The sequence below is a fragment of the Poromitra crassiceps genome (genome assembly GCF_964638095.1).
Source record: "Poromitra crassiceps genome assembly, chromosome: 5".
NCBI lineage: Eukaryota > Metazoa > Chordata > Actinopteri > Beryciformes > Melamphaidae > Poromitra > Poromitra crassiceps.
Window position 1 is genome coordinate 41,461,773 of NC_139642.1, and position 20,500 is coordinate 41,482,272.

At 43.6% G+C, this 20,500-nt stretch overlaps 1 protein-coding gene across 3 annotated transcripts; it reads left to right on the top strand.

The window, feature by feature from the left end:
* LOC310776794 (capZ-interacting protein-like) lies at window positions 1-20,082 on the top strand. Of its 3 annotated transcripts, XM_083636970.1 has the most exons (7): window positions 38-135; window positions 3,656-3,774; window positions 14,646-14,729; window positions 14,932-15,000; window positions 15,997-16,065; window positions 16,975-17,148; window positions 18,901-20,082. In XM_083636970.1, exons 2-7 carry the CDS (start codon window positions 3,745-3,747, stop codon window positions 19,336-19,338), a joined length of 864 nt encoding a protein of 287 aa, XP_083493096.1. In that variant the 5' UTR covers window positions 38-135; window positions 3,656-3,744; the 3' UTR covers window positions 19,339-20,082. The 3 variants fall into 3 exon arrangements, with proteins under 3 accessions (XP_083493097.1, XP_083493096.1, XP_083493098.1); XM_083636971.1 differs by lacking the exon at window positions 3,656-3,774 and having other exon boundaries at window positions 1-135; XM_083636972.1 differs by lacking the exons at window positions 38-135; window positions 3,656-3,774 and adding an exon at window positions 8,281-8,377.
* Window positions 20,083-20,500: the final 418 nt, after the last annotated feature.

The following is a 20,500-nucleotide window of genomic DNA, read 5'->3' on the forward strand; positions in this document are numbered from 1 at the left end:
GCAGCAAGCAGCCAGCCCTGCTCAGCAGTTCACACGCTGCACAGTCTCCCCTCCCAGCTGGATAACACACTGCTTCAAGAGGCATAACAAAACCAAGCAGGAGGAGAGGAGCTGCCCAGGATGGAGGTAACTGAGGTAAATTCACCGTGTTTTCTTTTCTGTGTGATTTGGGACACATGTTTATGTTTATTATTACGCAGATGCATGTGTGCAGCCAGCCAATGCCACAGGTGCAATTTAAACACACTGTTGTTGTAATCACAATACCTGCTATAATAGGCTGGCTATTCTTATAGGCTACATACATTTACAGTTACAGTGATAGCCTATCGGTTGTGTGAATTTATATTGATCTCGTGTTGGTATTTGATTTATCTCCAGGAGATAAATACACTATTACTATAATGTTCTTAGGATGATATAGGTCTACCTATGGACTTGCATTGTGTGTGTGTGTGTGTGTGTGTGTGTGTGTGTGTGTGTGTGTGTGTGTGTGTGTGTGTGTGTGTGTGCGTGCGTGCGTGCGTGCGTGCGTGCGTGCGTGCGTGCGTGCGTGCGTGCGTGCGTGCGTGCGTGCGTGCGTGTGCGCAAACTTGATCTGGTCATAACTTGGTAACAACAACCTTCAAGTAACCACAGTCTGTGAGAGAGGCAGGAAGTGGAACTGACACAACATCTTTCACTGGCCACGGTGTGTGTGTGTCTGTTAGTGAATGTGTATAGTAAATGCCATTGCTCATTTTTGTTTTTGCTTATGACTCTCACTGTATGTTTTGTTTAAAAATGTAGGCTACAGTTATATACATTAACTTATGTACAACACCCATCCTGAAAATAGCTGAAAACTCTCGCTTCCTCTTTTAGAAGGCTGAACTTTTTCCTCTCCATTCTACCCATTTTATAATCAGAATCAGAATCAGAATCAGAAAGACTTTAATTAAGTCTATTAAGTCTAGTAAGCCTACTAAAGGTCAAAGAAAAAGGAACTATTTAGGAATTGTATACTAGTCCTAGACATGTCTTGCAGGGTTGCTTGCAGGTCTCCTGCCTGCATAACATGCTCTGCTCTTAGACTTGAACATACTATAATTCTCGAGTTGGCCTGTTTCATGTGATGTGGTAACTAGGAGGAGAAACGCCTGTTTCCCCCACAGAAAGCGAGGGGGCATATTTAGTAACATATACAGTCAGAAACAACTCTAAGAATTGCAGGACTCTGCTATGCTTTGGGAAGCTCAGTTTTGGATTAGTGAACGTTTACTACTTTTCCCCACAGCCAAAATTGAGGGGAAAGAATTTGGGCTGCACCCAAGTCTGGAAAAAACTAAAAATAGAGGCTTTCCTAGAGAAACCCATTGAAAAACTCAAAGCTGCACGAGGCAACTTCAGTCCTTGGTGAAACCCAAGTGACAGCAGGAAATAACAGAATTTTTTGAAAGTTTGAAAGACTTCATTACCGAAATCATGTTACGCGACTTCATTAAACTGGGCCCTTGTCAGAGTTAAACCTCTATCTTCTTGTGTCCAGCGCTCGCATATTGCTGTTTACAAGAAAGTTTTGTATTTTGCTTTTTGATTCGTCACTTTCTGGGGTGGCAAAAAGGTTTCCAAGCAACCATCACGACACCAGAAACTGATTTGGGCAAATAGGAAAAATCTATGGGACACTCGTCTCTGTTGCAGCCACAGTTTACTAGACTGGAGGATATGGTGGTATTTTTACATACATTGCCTATAGTGCAGCTTTAAATACACATTATATGGGCCCAGACTCAGTCTCCTGTTCACCGTCAATGGAATTGTTCCAGCTTTGTGCATCTAGATGACATCACAGTCTTAGTTCTGTGGTTTCCAGCTTTAGGAAAGAGTTGTTCACCTTCACAAGTATTGATGACAGTAACTGCCTTAGGTCAGAGGATTAGCACATGGAAAGTCTTACTTTTGGTGCTGTCCCGTGTTAGAAGAACCTCTGGCCATTAAGACAAACTGGAAATGTTGTGCGGTTGTGTATGTGTGTGCATGTGCACCTGAGCATGTGTTTGTGTACTGTATGTGTGTGGTGGTTATCCTTTGAGGGGGAAAACGGAGCTAGAGGGGAGTATATGGGATTGCCTTGCCAGCCATATGGCATGCACATTTATTATGTAATGCATAGTAAAGTTAGGAGAGCAATAACACAAGAAGAAACCCTGTTTGCAGCGGCCAAGAGTTTATGACTTGTTTTATTTTACAACATTTTGTCACTTTGCTAATGTGACACCATCATTATTAACAACAACAACAACAACAACACCAACAACAACAACAACAACAATTATATATATATATATATATAATTGTTGTTGTTGTTGTTGTTGTTGTTGTTGTTGTATATATGTATATATTGTATATATGTGTATATGTATGTATAACAAAAGTTCTTTTTCATTTCATGGGGTGTTTAAAGGCTCTGCATCCTATACATACAGTGCATGAGGCTGTGCTATCTCCTGCATGCCAGCTACTGACATTAAGCCCTGCTATCAGGCTGAGTGGCTGTGTCAGACTCTGCCCAGCAGCCTGAGCTGCAGCCCCAAGCATGGGCCAGAGAGATAGACAAACAGGGTGGAACCACAGAGGAGATAGAGCGGAGGGAACTGTGATCTGCAATGAAAAACACACTGTTGATTTCAAGGACGTTCTGTCATAAAGAGATGTAAGTTAAGGAGACTGAAAAGAGATCACTGAAATATGAAAGGTGTATTAAGCTGGGTGCACAGACACACTAACCTCAATTTAACTGTCTCAGACAACTGAGACAAAATCCTCAAGTCAGAACTGACTCGTTATTAGGGCTGTGGCGATCAATTTAGATCGATATATCAATTCAATGATCAACAATCCAATATCTTCCATGCAAAGTGAAATTATCGATATTGGCATCTTTAAGATGTGCCTTTATTTTGAAATTCCTATGGCACATCTGTGTCACCAATCACCACTTCCATCCAAGCATTTTTTTTTTATTATTATTAAAGAGAATAGATTAATTTAAATGTCGGGAGCTCAGAAATAAAATGGTCAAATCATATTTTCGTTGCTTTTCCTGAGTTGATATGAATGTAACTGATTGTGTTAATTTAATTGGGCATGTGATGTCTTATATCGATCACAGGCCCCTGAATTGAATCGGAATTGGATCGTGGCAGATTTTGTGACATCAGAAAATTTGTATCGTCCAAAGATCAACACAATAATCGTATCGTGATGAAACCTGTGATTCCCATCCCTATGTGTTATAAGCTTGAGTCCACACCGTGACCTTTCACATGTGCCACTCCCCATTTTCCACAACTCCCATCACTCCCCTGCATGTTGTCTGACACTGCAGAATATTTGATCCTAAAGAATGCAAGGTCCCAAGATCTTCAGCCACATCTCCACTGGGGATGGATGATGGAATCCAAACCCTGTCGAGTGTGTGTGTGTGTGTGTGTGTGTGTGTGTGTGTGTGTGTGTGTGTGTGTGTGTGTGTGTGTGTGTGTGTGTGTGTGTGTGTGTGTGTGTGAGTAAGAGAGAGAGTGTGTGTGTGTGTGTGTGTGTGTGTGTGGGGGGGGGGGGGGGGGGGGGGGCTTCATTGAATGAAGTAATCCCAAAGCTGTGCTGCGCTATTCAGCCTCCAGCTCCCACCCAGATGATCCACAGTCCAGATGTTTCTTGTCCCCGTGATTGTTAGACCGGACTGGATGAGAATACCACAACAACATGCAGAATCTGGAAGAAGTACTCTATGTTGTAAGCTGTTTACTTTTTTTCTTTTACTGATATTTCACTCTCCCCTCCTGGCCATTTCATTGCACAGCAGCTGGAATATCTTCTTGAGCAGGCTGTTGTAGTTATCATAGTGAGATATCACATAATTCCACAAACAAGCCTGGCTCTGTCATCTCTAGTATCATAATTATTTTGTGAAATGTCTTGACTTGCTTGAGCTACATGTACACTACCAGTCAAAAGTTTGGATTTTTTTCTCTTTTTTTTACTATTTTTCACACATTAGAATAATAGTAAATCAAAACTATGAAATAACACAAATGATTCATGATTCAATAATTTATTACGATTTCAATGAAACCTTGATTGGAATTTTCCATGTGGGGTAGACTAAACAGTATAATACAAACACACATACAATACAAATATACATCAACATAAACATATCAAAGATACGTAACCAAGGTAAAAAAAAAACAGCATACCAGTTAACATATAAATACTCTATAGATTGAATAAAACAGTGTCTGGGGCATTAAGAAAGCCGTTGGGGGACACAGTTAAATTGAGCTCATGGACTGAACTGCTGATGAGGAGTTAAGGCGGGCCCTCACTTCCTCAGGACATTACGTAAATGACTAGTTCTGCTCTTAAAGGAACACTTCACCCAAATATGAAAATTCAGTCATTACCTACTCACCCCATGCTGACAGGTGAAGTTTTATAGTTCACAAAACATTTGTGGAGTTTCACAGCAAAACACCATTGCAGAATTCTCCTAAACAATTGAAGTGAATGGTGATCAACTTTCAAATGTGTACAAAAAAAAAAAAAGCCTCAGTACTGATCACCTGGTGTAATCCAAGTCTCCAGTAGCCCCGAGATGCCAAGTTGACTTGAAAAGACGTCACTGATACCCTGTTTTTAGCTGTCACTGTAGCACTCTCGTGCTCCAGCGTAGGAGCACAAAATGTAGTTTCGCGAGATCTGGCGAGTGATGTCACTCAACTGGAAGTGATGTCATTACTCGACTGCGATGTCATCATCAGGCAGTTGTGATGTCATCAGTGATGTCACTCGAGCAAATGTTGAATGCATCTGCAATTTGCCAACTGTGATGTCACTCGAGCAACTGCGATCTTATCTTAGTCACAATTTGTGACGCAAGTGGTGATGTCAGTCGGGCAGTTGTGTTTGTGTGTGTGTGTTGAATGCATTGCAATTGCTGTACTGTGATGCCACCCGAGATTTACGTGTGGATCGAGGCAACAAGGAAGAGGTTGTATGTGTGAAGTGATGTCACTCAACTGGAAATGATGTTACACAATTGCTCGACTGTGATGCCATCAGGTAGTTGTGATGTACTCACCTAAGATGTAGTCACCTAAGAAGTCCCTAAGAGGTCACCTGGAAGTGATGTGTGTTGAATGCATTTGCAATTGCCCAACTGTGATGTCACTCGAGCAACTGTGATCTTATCTTAGCACAATTTGTGATGGAAGTGATGTCAGTCGGGCAGTTGTGTGTGTGTGTGTGTGTGTGTGTGTGTTGAATCCATTTGCAATTGCTCAACTGTGATGTCACCTGAGATTTGGGTCTGGATCGAGGCAACAAGGAGGAGTGTGTGTGTGTGTCTGTGTGTCTGTGTGTGTGTGTGGGTGTGTGTGTGTGAAGTGATGTCACTCAACTGGAAAAGATTTCACGCAATTGCTCGACTGTGATGTCATCAGGCAGTTGTGATGTCATCAGTGATGTCACTCGAGCAATTGTCTTCTTCTCTTAGTTAAAATTGGCACCACTTACTTCAGCACCTGGGTGTGATTTATTTTAATTCTTTTACGTTTGAAAGTTGGTCACCATTCACTTCAATTGTTTAGGAGAATGCTTCAATGGAGTTTTGCTGTGAAACTCAGCAAATGCTTTGTGGACTAAAAAATGTCACCCATCCTTCCATCGCCATGGGGGTGAGTAGATAATGAATTTTCATTTTTGGGTTAACTTACCCTTTAATACTACGTGCGGTAACTTTTTCCTGAAGGGAGGGGGACAAAAACTGCATTGGCTGGATGAGAGGGCTCTCTGATTATTTTCAGACCCATCCTTAGCATTATGTATTGTACAAATGCTTGGCAAATCTTGACCAATGATTTTTGATGGTGCCCCCCGCACTACCTTGTTACAGTAAGCTCCTTCCTCTTATCGACTGAGCAGTTTCCATATCATGGAATTTGCCAATCAGGTGTGTTCAAACCTTTGACTGCTAGTGACTGTATGTATGTGCTTTACAGCATCTTCACAATATTTTTATTATTGTATCTTTCATAGACACACAACATTTCGGTCTTGTGATCTTCATCGGGTAATCCAAGTTTTATCAACAGCTTTCTGTTCTCAGGTCTTCTGGCCTCTATTTCTGGATGTTTTCATTCTCTCTTTGCACGCTTATTATTTCTATTCCATATTTATGTTTCCACACCCAGTGCTAACTAGACAGTACTAGTCCGTGTCTGCAGCACCTCCCATTCCCCTCGAGGCAGCAGCAACGCCTCTTACATGAGAGTGTCCGTTAGTTTACCTCATCTCTCGGACAGAGGCCCCTCTCCTGGATGCTTCTACACACACACACACACACACACACACACACACACACACACAAGCATGCGCACGTGCACACAAACACACACACACACACACACACACACACACACACACACACACAAGCACGCGTGCACACACACACACACACACACGCATGCATGCACACACACACACACACACACACACACACGCACACACAGAGTGCCAGTGAGGGCAGTGGAAAAGTGAGATATTCAGATGAGGGCCGGTCCAAAACCACATCATGTTTTCCTGGAAAGGCGTGGAGCGGGAAGGGAAGGTGCCTGTCTGCTCTCCTCCCCGTTAACAAGTGTACCGCTGCTCGCTGCTGCGGCGGCTTTCCCGCTGGCAGAACACGCTGACGTGTGAAAACAAAAGTGTGCAGATTCAAACCAAAGCTATTACACTTGGAGAGCTGATTGAGCAAGATCTGGCTGAACAGCTGTGCTGCTCGGTGCACTTTAATTATAGATGCACCTCGTTTCCACAGATTTCCACTCTGTGTGTGTGTGTGTGTGTGTGTGTGTGTGTAGTCCTAACCAGTGAGAGCTTATGAGGATTGAGAGCTACAACAGACTGGAGAAGGGTTAACCATCCAGAGCGAAACGTCATTTTCATCAGATTGCTTGGCCTATTGGTCCTTAGTCTTACCAAGCAGATGTGAGGCTTTTCTGGGACTGGCATCATGTGCTTCTTCTCGCTGTGTCTGGAAATAGGAATCAGGAACAGACAATAGCAGGCTTTGTGTGAACTGTCTTCTCTGCCGGTCATACAGTAAACCTTGTGTCTCCCTCCACAGATTTGAAATGAAGATAGGCCTGTCTGGAGTTAACCTTTCACTATCTAAATAAAGTGGACTGAGCATGCATGTTTTCCTGCAGCACGCACCACAGTTAAACACACACTCAAACACTGGGCTGTCAAGGTGATGTAAGGTTGACTTCTGGCAGCCATATCGGAGGTCTTCAGCTCCAGGGCAGCTACAGTGTGGCTGCAGTGGATTTCATTTCTTGACTGAAATGTTGATATGTAACATATTTTTGGTTCACAAACTTTGAGATTCAACGTATCCGTGGTTTGCAGAAACGTATATACCAACATTTTATTCTGTCGACTTTGTTCTGAAGCTTGGTCTAAAAGAACCTTTCAGACCAAGGTTCTGCAATCCTTTGCTTAGACACCTGCACTGTGTTTTTGTCTATCTGCCTTGTATAGCTTCAATTGCAATTGCAAAATACAGAGGGGTTTGGTTATTTCCCACTTTCTTGAAAGCTTCTTGAATGGTTCTTACGGCATCAGTCAGAAGAATCATTTTCGGTTCCAGTTCGCACCGTTATGTTTTGGGGCGTAGCGAATCAAACCAGCAAGTTCCAGTCACGAGCACACTTCATGACACTTTGCTGATCTCCAGGCTGAAACAGGGAGAGAGTCTGGCAAGCGAGACTACTTTTATGCCATCTCTGCTATAAAGATGAATTTGTCTTTGTTCATTCATCATGCAATGGATTCCATGGAATTACATTTCCTGTTTTTGCAAAGTGAATTAATGTATTTGATAGTATGTTTTGACTCTCTTGACTGGTAACATTAAGCGAGTAAGATCTAAGGGAATTTCCCGGGAAGTGGGAGTTCATAAATAGCTTGTTCTCTTATTAACCTTGACCCGGGCCAGTCTTTGGAAAGCTGCCATATAAGGCATTGCTATTAGGACCCTTCTTTACTGTTTCCTTGTTCAGACATGGTGGATTGGCCTATATGCTGGATTATGTTGCAGATGCAGTTTACAGATCAGTGGGGAGCGCTGGTGAACATGTAGGGACATCTCTCCTAGGAGCTGAGGGGTTACAGAGCGGAGCAGCAGATCCAGCCTGTCTTCTCTGCTCTGGGGCTTTTCCCAGGACTCCAGCCCCAGAAATAGTTTGCCCACATCTCCCCTGCAGCTGAGCTGACGTTTCCCACTCTTCCCGAGAGCTTGGGGTCCCAGCTGACTCCAACATGCACATTGAGAGTGAGTGAGTGTGAGTGTGAGTGTGAGTGTGAGTGTGAGAGTGTGTGTGTGTGTGTGTGTGTGTGTGTGTGTGTGTGTGTGTGTGTGTGTGTGTGTGTGTGTGTGTGTGTGTGTGTGTGTGTGTGTGTGTTATCCGTCTAGCTGGTGTTCCCCGTAGCGGTTCCCCTTCGCAGTTGGCTTTCGGTTTGTCCATGGTTAGGCATAGCAGCGCCTGGCCGAGATCTGCACTGTACTGAGTGGACTTTTCTAGTTACGTTTGAAATCGGAATGAAATATTGACCAAAATAAGTCTAAAAAAAAGGTTGTGTTTCAGGTGACATTTTCAAATAGATATGACCAAAACAAATGAGTAGATAGACATGCAGACAAATTAATAATAGCTTGATTAAGTATTCCACAAATATTCCACTGTCCTGGCTGTGTAGATCTTGTTCATATTACTTGAAGTTGAAATTCCTATGCAAAAGAATGTTTGACCCTCAACACCCACTGTCGTTCATTTAACCTTCCAAGTTCTATTATACAATCTATGCTTCCAAGTGACAAAAACAAAGTATCACAATGAATTCGAGAATTTATTTTTTACTTAAAACATGAGTAAAACTATCATTCACTGATTAATTGGTACCAGTTTATTTACAGTATGTGTTGGCCTTGAATATGCCAAGACAAAGTTACTTGAAGAGCAGGAAGCCACTTGTATTGAATCTGAGGTTTTTTAAATCAGGAGAGACTAGTGAATGAATACAATCATATCCATTACAACACAATGAATGATGCATTAGAGAATGTATGAGAATTAAGTATTTTTGATAAAGTCTTTGGCGCTCAGACACTACAGGGAGATATTGAGATCGAGGGGCATCAGCACTGAGCAGCAGCAAGATATATCCACCTGTGGAGTCTAGATACCTGTGGTGGTGGTGACTCACCTGAGACTGATGAATCTGATGGGTCTGCGAAGATTGGGGCGGAGATGGAGGGGTGCATGGGCTGAAGTAGATAGAGACATATTTAAAAGGACAGCAGCCATGTGATTGGATTACAATGGAGGTGTATAGCAATGTGATAGGCTTACGGTGGGAGGTGTGTCGCTATGCCATAGACCCTTCTCACGGGGGCCATTTTATGTCGAAAAGGCAGGGCAAACACAGGTGCAAGCAAAACACTAATGAGGGTTTCCAACTTCCATGATTGGAATTTGGAAACCCTCATTAGTGTTTTTGCTTGCACCTGTGTTTATTCTGCCTTTTTGAAACAAAATGGCCCCCGTGAAAAGGGTCTATTGGATAGATGAGTCCAGCTGGCAAACAGCTGATTATTCAATCGTTGCCTGGAAGCGACTACTTTTGAGTGCGTGTGCAAGATATGAAGGCAGAATGAAATGAGAAGTGAACTATGGAACATGAATGTGCAGATTATAGTCTTCCTGACTGAACTTCCGTTCCAACTTCATTTTCATTCTGCAAGAAGAAGCTCTATAGCAGCCAGTCGTTCAGGAGAAGCCTCCGTGTGAAAAGAGGCAGAAGTAGAAAGTCGTTGAATAGTTCACCTTTTAAATCTTGCATAGCACTCCTGTCACTTTTGGAAATAGCCGATAATTTCCAAAATAATCAAAATGTAGATAGAAAAGTAAGGTAGAAAAGGTAGAAAAATGTAGGTAGAAAGGTAATCACAATGGGACATGACCAAATTCTTCTTCTTTTTTTAAGAAAGGCCGTAAAAGTGCAAAAGTCACCCTCAGTCAGTATAGAAATCAGAAGTTTTTACTTAAAATGTATGTTCACTTTTAAAAGCCTTTATTATTAATCCATATTTCAGGAAGAAGCTTAACTTAAAGGACACAACACACAACCACTCTTGAACGTGTTTGAGTGTACTCCTAGACATCCCTCCTTTGTGTTATTTCCAGAAATTGTGATAAGGGGGGGGGGGGGAAGGGGGGCGAGAAAACGAAAACCTTGATTTTGTTCACCCAGAACGTCTGCAGATTTAAACAAACAAAGCCTCACTTCCTCTGCCTGTCCTGGCATGACCACACTTTGCGCTCTGAAGGAGACGTTTGTTTTTGAAGGACAGGAAAGAGTTAAACAATTAGGGGGGGGTTGCAAAATAATGGCTGAGGGTGGGTGGTCCCTTGTGATTAGTATTTATCACGGATGAGAAAAGAGCGCAGGAAAAGGGCTGGGATGTGTGTGTGGAGTCGGATCAGGCGGCAGCAACAACAAAAAAGCATGAACAGAGCCGACTGATGCTGTAATAGGTTTGGGTGGAGGTAGCATGAACAGAGCCGACTGATGCTGTAATAGGTTTGGGTGGAGGTAGCATGAACAGAGCCGACTGATGCTGTAATAGGTTTGGGTGGAGGTAGCATGAACAGAGCCGACTGATGCTGTAATAGGTTTGGGTGGAGGTAGCATGAACAGAGCCGACTGATGCTGTAATAGGTTTGGGTGGAGGTAGCATGAACAGAGCCGACTGATGCTGTAATAGGTTTGGGTGGAGGTAGCATGAACAGAGCCGACTGATGCTGTAATAGGCTTGGGTGGAGGTAGCAAGGCGGTGAGGTCATTTTCAGAAAGGGGGGGGGGGGGTAAAGCTTCTAATGTGGTGGGAGATCCGTGTTGCCATGGGTTACGGCTCAAACTGTGCAGAAAGAGGGAGAGAGGGAGGGTGCCAGCTGCCATGGGTGCACAGCATTGTGCACACCCAGGAGATGTGTCAGAACTGGCAGCAGCGGCGCATGAGGTTTTAGTGGTCAATAAAAGTGTGAAAGGAGTGTGGAAGAGAGAGTGTGAGAGAGAGTGAGTTACTATAGTTATTTTACTTGATTTTTATCTCATTTATATTTGAATGTACAGTATGCTTTGGCAACGTGCACATGTACGTCATGCCAATAAAGCTCATTGAATTGAATAGAGAGCGAGAAGGGGAGGAAAGGGGGCAAACGCACAACACAAACATCGACTGCATGCCAGTTATTAAATAGAGACATAATGCATGAGAAATACCATTAGTACAGATCAGACTCGCATCATGTTGTAAACAAATCCCTCGTCCCATTCACAGTGCAGCCGCCTAGCACAAAAGTGATACGACTGTGAATTTGGATTCTGATATTTTGTCTTATTTTGTCTTTTCTTTTTGATTTTTCTCCTATTTTCTCCCCAATTGTACTTGGCCTATTCCCCCTGCTGTTGTGCCGTTGCTCCACCCACTCTGCTGATCTGGGGAGTTGTAGACCAGCACATGCTTCCTCTGATACATGTACAATCGCCAGCCGCTTCCTTTCACCTGACAGCGAGGCATTTCACTGGCAGGATGTAGCATGTGGGAGGATCACGCTATTCCCCCCAGTTCCCCTCCCTGCTGAACAGGTGCCCCCGACCAAACAGAGGAGACACTAGTGCAGTGACCAGGACTCATACCCCACCGGCCTCCCACCCGCAGACACGGCCAATTGTGTCTGTAGGAACATCTGACCAAGCTAGAAGTATCGCTGCTGGGAATTGAACCCGGGTCTCTGCGGTGGTAGGCTGTTACCTCTACATGTACACTACCCAGACTGGTGTTTTGTTTTCAGGGCGTAAAACGCTCTGTTTTACAGCAGCACACACTGAGGCCTACAGGCAACTTATCTCTTAGTTGCACAGATATGCGGAGTGAGTTAGGCTAATGGCCATCAAAGGGCGGCGCGGAGGAGGAGGGAAGTTCAGCAATCAGCCTGGGAATAGTGGGAGAGAGAGAGAAAGTAAAGAGCCAAGTAGTGATAACAGTGTCAGGCTGCAAGGACAGGTCCCTCCTGTCACGGGCTGTGCTGTGATGTTGAGCAGCTGTGGCTGAGAGAGAGAGAGGGAGAGAGAGAGAGAGAGAGAGAGAGAGGGGGCGCTCTTCCTGTGTCCAAACCCACAAACACTAGAGCTCTTTAGTGGGAGGAGAGGAGGAGTTGGTCCAAGGACAACACCCCGGCCCTCTGTGATGAACTCAACACGCTGGTGGAGTCCTTTGACTTGTTTGAACAGCCTCCTCCTCCCTGCTGTGTTTCACAACCTTCCACATGTTTTCCTGTCCAGACGACAGAGAGAGGGAAGTGAAACCGTCCCCTTTTTTTGGGCTCCTTGCTCAACTGCAAAACGGTTCTTAGCACATGCCATGATTTAAGAATAGTCTTATCAGTAGTGTGTGTGTGTGTGTGTGTGTGTGTGTGTGTGTGTGTGTGTGTGTGTGTGTGTGTGTGTGTGTGTGTGTGTGTGCGTGCGCGTGCGTGTGCGTGTGCGTGTGCGTGTGCGTGTGCGTGAGTGTGAGTGTGTGAGTGTGTGTGTGTGTGCGTGTGCGTTGTGTTTTTATCTGGCATCATGTCACTTCCCTGAATAACAGCACTCAGTCTTTCCGGCTCGTCTGCAGTATTTCTGATCCAGTTGAGAAATGTATGGAGGAATTCATAGCAGATACTGTGTGATGTGGGGTGGGCAAAATGGAAAAGCACAAGGTTATTGTCAGTCATGTTCACACTAAATCCTTTGGACAGATACAGTAATTTAGCTGTGAGGAGTTGTGGTCTGACCCAGCAAGCTTTGCCAGCTTGCCTCATTTTGTTTACATTTGTACATTTCACAACACCGTGCTGTGCTGCTCATCCTTCTTGGCCAGAGTTTGTTCTCAAATCTCAGGGAAGATGGTATTCTGAATATCTGCCCTCCCTCTGCTAATCCAGGAGTTCAAGATTATGTTGTCATATGTGCAAGGACAAAGACCTCATTCATAATGCACTTTACATATTTATTACAAAGTTCTGTTGTTAAAATGTGGAATTTGTGGAATTATTACTAAAATGAGAATATTTTGTCTGTTGATTGTAACTGTGTGTGTTTTTATGCCTCCGCCGGCGATAGCCAGGCCGGAGGCATTATGGATCCGGGTTGTCCGTCCGGACGTATGTCCGTCCTTCCGTCCGATGTTTGTTAACGCGATATCTGAGGAACGCCTTGACGGAATTTCATCAAATTTGCCTCAAACATCGGCTTAGACTCAAGGATGATCTGATTAGATTTTGGTGGTCAAAGGTCAAAGGTCAAGGTCACTGTGACCTCTCGAACACCATTTTCAAGCTTGTTAACGCGATATCTCAGGAATGCCTTGACAGAATTTAATCAAACTTGTCTCAAACATCGACTTGGACTCAAGGATGAACTGATTAGATGTTGGTGGTCAAAGGTCAAAGGCCAAGGTCACTGTGACCTCTCGAACGCCATTTTCAAGCTTGTTAACGCGATATCTCAGAAATGCCTTGACGGAGTTTCATAAAATTTGCCTCAAATATCGACTTGGACTCAAGGATGAACTGATTAGATTTTCGTGGTCAAAAGTCAAGGTCACTGACCTCACGAATGCCATTCCCAAGTTCGTTAAAGCGATATCTCAAGAATGGCTTGATGGAATTTCTGCCAATTTGGCTCAAACGTCGACTTGGGCGCAAGGATGAAAGGATTACATTTTGGTGATCAAAGGTCAAGGTCACTGTGACCTCTCCAACGCCATTTTCAAGCTTGTTAACGCCATATCTCAGGAATGCCTTGACGGAATTTCATCAAATTTGCCTCAAACATTAACTTGGCCTCAAGGATGAACTGATTACATTTTGGTGGTCAAACTTCAAGGTCACTGTGACCTCTCGAATGCCATTTTCAAGCTTGTTAACGCGATATCTCAGGAATGCCTTGATGGAATTTCTACGAACTTGCCTCAAACGTCCACTTGGACTCAAGGATGAACTGATTACATTTTGGTGGTCAAAGTTCAAGGTCACTGTGACCTCACACACCCAATTTCCAAGCTCTGTAACGCAACATCACAGGAGCGCCTTGACGGAATTTCTTCCAGTTTGCCTCAAATGGCGATTTGGACTCAAGGATGAACTAATGGCGGAGGCATAAGTCCGCGTTGCGGTCGTTCTAGTTATGCTTTACAACAAATTGCCTCATTCAAAACATTAACGTTTTCTAATTCGCTTGTAGTACACAGTGTCAGTTTATGAATGAGTGCACTTGAGTGGTTTGCGCCAAAGACATGAAAAAAGTGAGGTCAATCCTTCAACATAAGTATATGCATAATTGTCTATTTACATCTTTCACGTATTTACCAGTAATGGCGTCAACACATGGGACACCTGTTAGAATTTAAAATGCAACAAACAAGTCATCGAGATTGTTGATTAGATACAGTTATGTTTCCATTTTTTCTTCAGCTGCTTTTTTCTTTTCCCCATAAGGCTTCTCCATCCAAGCCATCTGTGGCTGAGCTGGCTGGAAGGTTCAAAGGCCATGCTCTACCAATGCCCACCTCAAAGGAAGAGGTGAAGTATAATACTGTCATGCTTCTTGACTGATGGTTCTTTATTTTGTTGTACAAATACCCTGGCTACTTGTGACTACAGATTGTGTTTCCCTGCTTATAAATACACAGGCTACTTGTGACTACAGATTGTGTTTACCTGCTTATAAATACACTGGCTACTTGTGACTACAGATTGTGTTTACCTGCTTATGCTCTTGTAGAGGCCGTTTCGAAGAAGACCTCCATCCCTGAAGCTGCAAACCCAAAAAGATGATAACGAGGAATCAGAAGTAAGTCACTTAATTCCTTTCCTACCCCATCTGCTGAATGTCTGGTGGTTGCATCTTCATCCAAAGAAATTATCATGAGGGAAAAAAATAGAGATTGTCAACAAAGTAAATTGCATTGTGTATTGTATTTTCTCTCCCCTCATGAAATTGGGAAAATTAAGTTTGTCTGTGTTATTGCCATACAAAGCACAAATTAATCTTCACATATTGGCCAATTTCTCACAACCGCCTCACTTGAATGGTTGTTAAATTTCAAGAGAGAATCCAGTTCAATCTTCTTCTATTATAAAAGGGAGCATGTGGGCAATGTTCTCTGTTTCAATTTTGTCCCGGAAGTGATGTCACTTGAGCAATTGTGCATTGTGACATCACTGATGATGTCATAGGCATTGTGACATCACTGATGACATCACTTCCGGGACAAAGTTTAAACAGTGAACATTACCCACATGTGTGCCCATGCAAGTGAGCCCACACAGCGGGCGAGGGAGCGTGCAGGCGACCGAGCAAGTGAGCCCGCACAGCCGTTGAGCTGCCGGGCGGGTGAGGCCGCGCAGCAGCCGAGCTGCAGAACGGGCAAGCCTAGGAAGCGAGCGCGTGTAGCGCACGAGATGCCTAGTAGTTAAAATTGGCTGTGGGCAGGCGGCGGTGTTGGCGCTGGTGATGACATCAATGATGTCACTTGAGCAATTGTGATGTCATCAGTGATCACTCGAGCAATTGTGATGTTATCAAGATCCTTCCTGTCTGAGGCTTTATAAGTGGTGGGAGTATAAGTAGGGAGAAGAGGGCAAGTGGCACATCATCTCCACTGTAGGAATCGAGCATGCGTATTGCGTAGGAATAGTAGTAATATTAGTAGTAGTATTCAAAAATGTTAGTCAGAAGTATCATTGGATTTGTTTATGTTAGCAAACCACATTTCAAATGGCTGCGTCTGATTTTATGCGTTTTTTTTCATTATTATCTCTCTGGTCTGACTTTGTCCTCTTGCAGAAACCTATCGTCTCCCCAAAGCCCTTCAGAATCAAGACGAAGAACTCCCCCATCATTGAGAAGCTACAGGTGGGTGCATGCTGCAGCATTTTATGTTATGTGCAGGAAATAAGAAACACAGCAACTGCTAGCCTCACCACAGATGTTATTACAGGACACAACAGTCAGGAGTCTTTACAATATTTAAAGCATTATACTGCCACCCGCTGTTCAGTTGACGCTGGTGCCTGAGCGGTCGCGTGAAAAAGGGGAAGGCCTTGTCCCTGTGATTACTCCACAATCGGCTCAGATTGACAAGCTAATGAGATCTGGGGGCAGCTATCCTCTGCTGAGGCTAGTGGTCATCGTTCCTTAGTTAGCCAGTCACACGGAGGGCAGCCATGGGCCAAAAGGGCTGCCGCTTCTCTTTCTTCCTCTTCTCCCCAGTGCAGGTAGGCTCTAACTACGGACATCATAATGAATCATTTCTCTGAATGAACACCACAGGTCTTATTCCTAACAAGGAGGGTGTTTCAGGACGTAACTCTCGCAGGCACAGGAGTTTTCAAATGTGATCAGTATAAGCAGAGCAGGATAGTAATCTCCTATGACACAGCTAAACCTTATAACGCAAAAGCTTTTGTGAAACGAAATGCTTAAGTTGTGAGCTTTCATTTAAAACATTTCTTTAATTGTTCATTTCTGTCTTTTAATTACATACCCATGTTTGAACATTACATGAAGACATTGTGTTCCTTCTATCCCTCAGCTAATGATGATATTTATAACTCAGCAAGGTAGATGCCCCTATGTTCAATTTAATCTGGGTTAAACTCCAGCAGTATCATAAATTGTACCCTTCTACTAGTATTAGTAATAATTACCAATGTTTTAAAGTATTACTATTACTGCTGACTGTTATTAGTACACAGTGTGCAAATAAGACTGTCGTTTGCAGGACTCAGGACCTGTCTTGTCCCTTGTCCTTCCTCCCTCCAGGCCAACCTTTCTTTGTCCCCTACCTCCCTGCTGCCTTTGCCCAAGAGTCCTGAGGTGAAGCAGCCCACCCCGCTGTCCCCCGCCCAGCCCTGCAGCCCCCTGAGCCCCGAGGAGGAGGAGGCCGTCAGCTTCGAGAGCCCTGCTGAAGGTGCCCCACTGCAGAGCTTCAACAAGGTACGCATATCATGGACTCGCTCAAGGTTTTGGTTTTACATCCAAAAAAAGTAAATCTAGATCAATAGATCAGGGTATAAATGCTCAGTATGGGGTTTCTTAGAGCTGTCCTCATAGTGTAGCCTGGTTGATTTGTGGCAGTATCATGTAGTATAGCATCACTTTGAGATTCCAAACTTTACTGTACTGAACTGTTTTTCTTTAGGATTACATCTTTTATAAGCATTTGGAAATAACATAAAGAGACTGGAATGACATAATAACAAGACACACCTTGAAAACAATGTATTTGTTGTTTTTGAGAGTGTTTATGTGAAACATTTAAAAAAGATTCTTTAGAACTATTATTAAACTTGCTTTTGCAAGCATTTTTAAGGTGAGTTAGTACAGTATCATCTTTATTCATAAGCATTTCATCATTGCATAGATCAGTGATTTTAACGCTGCTGTAGCTCTTTTGCCGTGTTTCACATTTTTACGTAGTGTTGTGCATGTGGGTTTTTAGTGACAAAATTATAGTATGAGAAGTTCTCCCATTAAGGCCCTGAAAGCATTTCATTCTCACGCCATTGGTCGAAAGAGCAGTGACGTCACAGCCGGACACATGGCCCCTCCCCATCGACACATGTTCCTCAGCGGGCGTTCTGCGTGGGCTGTTTAAGTCGGACTGGGATAAGCCCGTGCAGAACACCCCGGCAGTGCATGTGCACCGCAGCAAGGGGGATTGGAGGGTATAATCCCCTTAGCCTAATTCTCCTTTGGAGTCCCAGGACTCCTGCAGTTGCATGTGCTATTTAAGAGTAGTTACTATCAGAAAAACATTCATGGCATTATTGCCATATTAAATACAGATGTATTTACCCCCCCCCCCCCACCCCCATCCCCCCAAGCGTGGATGAAAACTATTTTCAGTCTACAGGTTGGGGAGCGTTGGGGAGTAACTCAAAATCTGGATGATTACACAGCGTTTTATAGTGTTGAATATTCATGACTATGCTAATACAGAATACAATAGACTAGAATAGCATAGAACCATAGTTCTCAAAAGATATTTGGTCAAATGAACAAAATTGAACATCCAATGACAATTATAGTTGCAGCACTTTAAGGAGATGTGTAATAACAGGTGTACCTCCTTGTAGAGCAGTGGTTCACAAACTTTTCCTGTCACGCCCCCCCCCCCCCCCCCCCATCCATCGTTCCCCCAGTAGAGAACAACAAGTTATTATTTTGCCAAGGCCACTCAGTCGGTCAAAGCAGAGTCGGTCGTATAATAGAGGAGTTGCGACATCTCCATTCACTCCAATGGACCCGTTTTTTACCTCACAAAAGTTCCCGGAAGTAAGGTTCTGGATTAAGCAGCGCTGTCGAGTTGCAGCAAAATGGACCGTGTGTGATGTACTTTGAAATAGTCAGATGTGTGAAATTGTATATTATCAACTTTATTTTAGCATTCAAACGTAGCGTGAGCCCCCTTCCTGGCTATTCAATCATTGGCTACTGAGTCACGCATTTCGGACCTCCGCTGGTGCCACTCTCTTACTAGATTGCTCTGGGTCAAAGGTTACATGAGTGAGGATAGGTGAGGATAATAGGAAATGTTGCTTAGTATATACTTTTCCATTTCTTCCTCAACACTTCCACAACTTGCCACCATCTTAGGATGCAGGCTGAAATGCTATCCTCATTCAAAGACATACTGTACAGTACAGTCAATTCCCTGCTGGCTCTCACGCATCCTTTTCCACGCAGACTCGTGCACGGCTGTCATTCAAGAGGCGTCCCCCCACGCGGCAGCACAGGAGGTCGGCCGGAGACGAGGCAGGAGCCTGCGGGAGCGGCCTGACCCCCTGCGAACAGTCCAGCCCGAAGGAGAACGAGGACGGGGTTTTTGACACCCAGGCGGAGGAGGCCCATCTGAACGAACCCGAGGGGCGGGGCGGGGACTGTGAAAAGACAGGGGATGAGGTAGCAGAGAATGATCCTGCCAGGAGAGGAGATGCAGCCTCCCAGCAGGGATCAGCGGAGCAGGAAGCCAAACATGCCCAGACCTCCTCACAGGCTTTGGAGGAGGGAGGGCCGCTTTCAGAGCCTTGCCCTGCCGAGCCCATAGGAGGCGGCAACACAGAAGAAGAGGAGGAGGAGATTCCTCAGGAGGCACCCCGAGGAGAAGAAAAGGACAGGGTGTGAACTGTGAATGTTTACATATACAGAAAGAAACCAAATATATGAATGTTAATAAGTTATTCAGTACTTTGATTAAGAAAACTCTTTGAAAAAACAAACAAACTCAGCAGCAAGTTTCAAAAGTTGTTCTGTTTATGCTATTTCTTGGTACTTGCTCTGTTCTAAACAGCGTTGCTGTTGTTGCCTCTGTCTCCCTCTCCTGGTCGTCTATAAACACTGGAGAGTAACGGAGAGACGTTCAGTGAGTGAAGCCGACCTCTCTAGTCACAGAAGCAACTGTTTTCTACACATGGACATAAGTATCAGGATGATGCTGCATCCATGCATGCATTCAAGCAGAGGAAATGTGCTTCTGCTTGTACTAAGTCTCCATAGCCTGATGTTTTTAAGATGAATTGCATCTTCTTCTTCTTGAGATTTGGGGAAGAGTAATCAAATCCATGAAAAGTCCCAATGCGATTTTGGAGATACTGAATGCTTGGGGGTTGACAAAAAGCAAAATTATCATTAAACATGATCACGTAGTATGTTAAGCAGATATATGAAATGTGAAGTTCTGGCATCATCATACCAAATTGTTTTCACATTAGGATAATGAAATTATGTATTTTTGCTTAAAATAGTAATCGTGGTGTATTTTGGGTTCTTTGCTTCATGTTTATTTGTATACCTTACAAAATATCTAAGTCACGCTACTGTAGAGTGGCTCCGGTCCTCAGTATCTATGTACAGAAATGTAAGAAAATAAAGAGCTTCCTTTATATTATTATTACTATAAAAATGCATTTGGGTCCACCTGATCTGCACTTCTAAAACAGGTGCTACGGGCCTGCATTATAATTTCTTGGCTGATGGAATCACTATGGGAACTATTAACTTCAAGATACTAAAACTTAGGAATATATTGATTATGGCTGGCCAATCAGCAAATTGTATGCCAAGGACTATACTGGAATTACAGTATTGGACTTTCTTCAGTCAGATTAAGAAAAAAGCATAAAAATAAAATAAGGGGATATTATCGATGATGAAGAGTTACGATTTGAAATGGACTTACAGGCTTATGATCAAAAGCCAGCACTTATTCTCCTCAGCATTAATGAACTCAGCAGATATTATATCTTATAAGGGGATTCTGTGAAACTGATCCCCTCTGATATATTGA